Genomic DNA, 6,000 nt, shown 5'->3' on the forward strand with positions numbered 1-6,000 from the left:
TTTTCAATTCTTTATTTTCTCTTGTCCATATTCATTGAGAGCGTATTGTAATATCTTTTCTCACTCACAAATATTTGTATTTAGAGCTTTAATTTGCAAACACATACTTATTAAAGGTTCATTGTTAGTTTTCTCATCTTCTCTTTGTAGTAAAGATCATACTTAAGGTTTTTAAAGTATAAAACCTTAAGTAGATTGTAAAAGGTTTCTAGTTGAGTTACAAAATTAGCTATAGGGTTTTAGTTAAGCCATACAAAACTAGGAGAAATGTTCTATTTTAGCCTTGTGAGAAAGATAATGATTGTAAATGTTATACATTTTCCTTGAAATGTAATAATTCAAGTATAGTGCATTAGGAAATCCTTGGTTGAGGTATATCAAGGTAATGGAGGTAGGCAATTGGGGCTGAACCATTATAAATCGAATTATCCAAGTTTTTCTTCCCTTTCCTTATCATTTAGAAAAAATATATAAAAATTTTAAAATACCAATTCAACCCTCTTTTGGTATTTTCAGGCCTAACACTATAAAACATTAATTAGTAATATTTATAAATTATAATATATATTATTAAAATATTAATAAAAATAATTTTCTATAATATAAATAATTAGTAATAATTTATTATATTATTAAATATAAATAATTAAATATGTGTTTAAAATATTGAATATTATCATATTTGATATTAATATTTTAATATTTTTAACTATAAAATAAAAATTATTAATAATAGTAATATTAGACTTGATTTAAGTTAATTTTATATAAAATTAAAGTTACTCGTAAAAGAGTTATTTTTCTAAAATTACTTACGCTCTTTAAAATGGTAACTTAATTTACAAGAAAAGAGACTTAATTTTGATTGACTAATAAATAATTTTCCATTAACCAACCTACTTTTCATGAAATAAACACACACAAAATATATATATATATATATATATATATATATATAAATAGATGACTTTTAATGAAACAATCACACCCTTTATATTATACTAGTTTCTCATAAATAAATCAACCACATATTGTGAAGTCTTATAAATAATAAATAATTCTAAATAAAATATATAAAACTTATATATAAAATCAAAACACAAGCATTTTTAGTAAATTTAATTTAAAATTGTTGCAATTCAATTTCAAAATTTTTAATAAAAACTCAACCTAACCCTCAAATTTGATTTTTAATAAGTAGTTATTTAAAATTTATCATTTTCTTAAATTTTATATTAGATAGGAAATTAATATGTTATCTTAAATATTAATATTATTCAGATGGATGATGATATTTAAATAAAATATTTCCAATAATAATGATTCTAGTATCCAAACTTAATGGAAATGTATGGATAAAAATACAGTACACCACCATTTCTTCCCCCATACTTACTTGGTTCAAATTTCCCATTTTAGTCTTAGGAATCTAGCAAAGAAATATGAACTGTTGAATGTGGTCAAAATTAGCTGCACTGACTTTTAGTTACTTATTGGTATGAAAAATAGAAGAAAAGAACACTGGTTTTGCCTGTACAGTGCACCAATAGTCTCATTATTATTTTTATAATAAAATATAATATTTAAATATTTTTAAAAATTTAATGTTTTAAATATTTTTTAGAAAATAAAAGATTTTTAATAATAATAAACAAGGGAAGATAAATATTTAAGACAAAAATGATTATTGGTTTTACAAAATTAATTTAAAAAGCACTTTTTATTATCTATTTTGCATTATTTATTAGTTGTTGCAAAATTTTCTAACATGCTTCAATATGCCGCCTACCTCTGATGAGGAAAACCCCATCATTCCACGTTTAGTTTAGCTGTTTAATTTATATGATATATTTTGTTCAGTCAAGCACGTTTCTTCTGAAGTGACTCTAGAAACCCAATAAAATGGAAGAAATTTTTTTTAGTATTTTAATAAGTAGTTAATTTTCAAGAATTTTATTTAGTAAATAATTTATTTTGATAATTATATTAAATTCTCACTAAATTCAAACTGAAATTGAATCGAATTTTTAAATGAAAATAAAGTTTTTTAACATTGTTTTCTTGGATAATAATACTTTTTTATCCCTATATTATGAATAAAAAAAGGAAAATGGAGGAAATGATTGTGCATAAGAAATTCCATAGATTTCAATTTCAGGCCATCTTTTCTCCTTTTTTGTAGGCTTTTATATATATTATTTAATTTGTAATTAGATTTTAGGTTTTCTGTCAAAGGTGTATGTTTGCACGGTTGAATGGGTAACTTATCTGCTCTTTTAAGGTCCAAATACGAGGGCATACAGTTAAGAGTGTGATGTAAAGCAGCATGACCCCACTTTGTACTTGATTTAAATGATCATTAACACTCTTGATTTGGTTCTTTTTCTTCAATTGATTGATGATCAAAATACTTTGAATGTTCCAATTTCAAGTCTTTCACTATTTTGGTGTTTTTATATGAACAGTGAAAGGACCCATTTGGGGCACTGTTCTTAGCTTTGCTACTCGCCACCTCTGCAGCCTATAATTCATAGACTAATTGTACAATTTGATGCCAACCCCATCTAAAAGAATTCTTCTAAGGGGGTCACATGTGCAGAAACTCCAATTGGTGTTGTATGCTTTTTTTCTCGTTTTCTACTTTCTAGGTGTTGTTTGGAACATTGTTTTAGACCCCTTTGAAGCCTATAAATTTGAGTTCACCATCTAGCTTCACTTTCAAAATTTGCCCATAATAACAATAGCTTTGAGCCTTTTTAACAAACACAAAAATATGAGAGCAGCTATGCCTCCTATTAATACAAAGAACATGTCTACTCCTCTAGAAGAGGAGGAAAGTGAGCTGAGAAGAGGACCATGGACCCTTGAAGAGGATACTCTCCTAACACATTACATTGCTCGTCATGGAGAAGGGCGTTGGAATATGTTGGCAAAATGTGCAGGTACCAAACACATCCTTCAACTCATGTACAAGTTATAAGCTTGTTATACTTATACCCTATGTTCTTGTTGATCCTTCCTCACTCAGGTCTCAAGAGAACTGGCAAAAGTTGCAGGCTAAGGTGGCTGAATTATTTAAAACCAGACATTAAGCGTGGAAACCTGACTCCCCAAGAACAGCTCTTGATTCTTGAACTTCATTCCAAGTGGGGAAACAGGTACTTGTAGAGGTTCATTTTTGTATTTATCAATGTTTAATAATGACCTGATATCTATTTGTCACTTCAGGTGGTCGAAAATTGCACAGCATCTTCCTGGAAGAACTGACAATGAGATCAAGAACTACTGGAGAACAAGGGTGCAAAAACAGGCACGCCAACTGAATATCGAGTCCAACAGCCAGAGATTCCTTGATGCGGTTCGATGTTTTTGGATGCCAAGATTGGTTCAAAAAGTGGAGCAGGCCTCACCATCTTCCTCCTCCTCCTCTTCTTCTTCTTACTTGAAAGAAATGTGCACCCAAAGCTCAGTTCCTTCTCAATTATCTAGCTGCTGCACAGTCCCTTCATTCCCAACATTTTCCCCACTTGCGAACAAAACCACAGACATTTCAAATTCAAGTTCAGTCACCACCCAGAACATTTGTCCCACAGATTCCATCAACATTTCGGACCAAACTGAAATTCCCCAACACCTAACAGGTTCCAACGTATATGGCCATACAACTCTTGACCAATGTTACAATATCGACAGCAATGATTATGGCATGGAGGGTATCAGCTTTGCATCTATGTCAGCTGTAGGCTTCTATGAAGGAACCTCATCTGAAGGCAACTGGATGTGCACTGAGATGAGTGATAATTTATGGAACATGGATGACATATGGCAGCTTAGATCTATGTAACCAGTGCCAGGGGGGAATCAATACTTGTATAAGAAATCAAGCATTATTGAAGTGATTTTCAATAAAGAGATTACTCTGTAGTATTACTGCTATTGTTAGTGTATATTATTCTTATCTGGATATTATCATTTCATATATAAAAATAATTTATTCAATTTCTACGAGGAAATCAAATTGATTGCACCTTGACCCCTTCCAAGGTTTAACTGAATGATAGGAAGAGAAGAAATTGTAATGGTGTGTAGTCAACTCAAGGAAATTATGGAGAGAAGTGACAACTCATACCATCAAAAGTGGAGTCACATCCATTTTTTGGAACAATTATATGCATTGTTAATTTAGACTTTAGTGTCATAATTTTTTTGTTTAAAGATGAAAAAAAAGGAGTGGAAACAGTCAAATTCGGTTCTTTGACGATTACAATGTCCCAACTACTCTCATTGCCTTTATTGCTAGTAATTATATTTCCCAATAACCACGGTGAAATTAGAAACCTATTTAAGCAAAGAAAATAAAAGAGATCGATTACAATTTTCCCGGAAAAGGAAAAATGAAAGGGAATTTCTCCGGGGCTTTAGCCCTGCCACATATTGTATATATAGAGGGTGATTTACCTAAAAAGTCTATTTTTAAGTATATTTATGAAAATATATTAATTTCTGTATTATTTATTGAAAATGGCCGATTTTGGTAAAACGTGTTCCCGTGGAGCTATTTAAGGAGAAAATGCCAGCAAATCGCACCTCTGAGGGAGCGTTTTTGTCATGTCAGCATAAAACGCTCTTTGCTGACATGGACGCGCTTTGCTGACATGGCAAAAATGCTCCCACGGGAGTGTGTTTTGCTCCGTGTTCTTGACTCCAATGGCTTTTTTTTTTTTACCGTTGGGGAGTCCAACTGTAAAAAAAGAGAGAGTATAAAACCCCCTCGTATTATTTCACACAATATTTCTTCAAATTTTAGAAAAAAAACTCTAAAATTTTTCCCTAAAGCTCTCAAATTTCTCATTAAATTTCTCAAAACTCTCTTTAATTAGTTATTTACTTTAATTTTTTTCTAAATTAGTATTATTTTTTTATAATTTCAAAAATATTTGATCGTGTTAGCAATGGCCGGGAAATTAATTCGTCTCGACCATAAACATATCTCCGTCGAACAAATAAAAATTAAGGGTTAATTTTTATTTTTGAATATTATTTAATTTTTTTCATTTATGTAATTTTAATTAATTGTAATTTTTGAATATTATTTAATATTTTTTATTTATGTAATTTTAATTATTTTGTATTTTATAATTTTTTATAACAGTCTGTAGATCGGGTGTTACAATGTTATATTCGTAATATGTCCGGTCCATCACCGTTGATAGAAAATTACTTGAGGGAAGCGGGTTTTTGACAGGCGGCCACTATAGGCCGGGGTACAAGTTGGACCCGAAACTTATCAGTGCGTTAATAGAGAGGTGGAGACCCAAGACGCACACATTCCATCTTCCATGCAGAGAGTGTGCTATCACTTTAGAGGACATCCCATTACAATTAGGATTGCCGGTGGATGGGTCCGCACTCACCGGGTTCGTTCAATCTATTGATTGGGGAGCCATATGCTATGATCTTTTGGGTGTAATTCTGGATAATATTTATAGAGGTCGGATCGAGATGGGCTGGTTACGAGACACATTCTCGGAGCTGGGGAATGAGTCGACTGAAGTAGAAAGAATACAGTATGCTGAGGCATACATCCTTGAGATAATTGGAGGTTATTTGATGCCGGACTTGTCATAAAACCTTGTACATCTGAGGTGGCTGCTGAAGCTCGTTGATTTTAAAGCACCTGGCGAATTAAGTTGGGGGTTTGCCGTGTTGGCAACATTGTATCAGAAGATGTGCGGGGAGATGCCACCAAATCAAGTCAAAATCAGAGATTGTCTATCACTACTACAATCATGGGCTCGGTTTTGCTTTCCATTTTTACGTCATCAAGTGAACCATCCATAAACATTCACACTTATAACGAGGTAAAATTTTTATTTGATTTTACAATTATTCCATAGTTTTACAATAAAATTGTATGCTGAAAATTTCTTTAATCAGGTGGAACCATCCGGCGAGTTATGTTGGAATACCTACCGCTCTTGAAGATATACGGCTTCTATT

General features: G+C 31.4%; 1 protein-coding gene across 1 annotated transcript; it reads left to right on the plus strand.

Moving 5' to 3' along the window:
* Positions 1 to 2,536: 2,536 nt before the first annotated feature.
* Positions 2,537 to 4,018, plus strand: LOC108486076 (MYB-like transcription factor EOBI). The gene is made up of 3 exons (XM_017789895.2): positions 2,537 to 2,942; positions 3,029 to 3,158; positions 3,229 to 4,018. Exons 1-3 carry the CDS (start codon positions 2,774 to 2,776, stop codon positions 3,842 to 3,844), a joined length of 915 nt encoding a protein of 304 aa, XP_017645384.1. The 5' UTR covers positions 2,537 to 2,773; the 3' UTR covers positions 3,845 to 4,018.
* The last annotated feature ends 1,982 nt before the right edge of the window (positions 4,019 to 6,000 follow it).

Source organism: Gossypium arboreum, chromosome 2 (genome assembly GCF_025698485.1).
Source record: "Gossypium arboreum isolate Shixiya-1 chromosome 2, ASM2569848v2, whole genome shotgun sequence".
NCBI classification, from domain to species: domain Eukaryota; kingdom Viridiplantae; phylum Streptophyta; class Magnoliopsida; order Malvales; family Malvaceae; genus Gossypium; species Gossypium arboreum.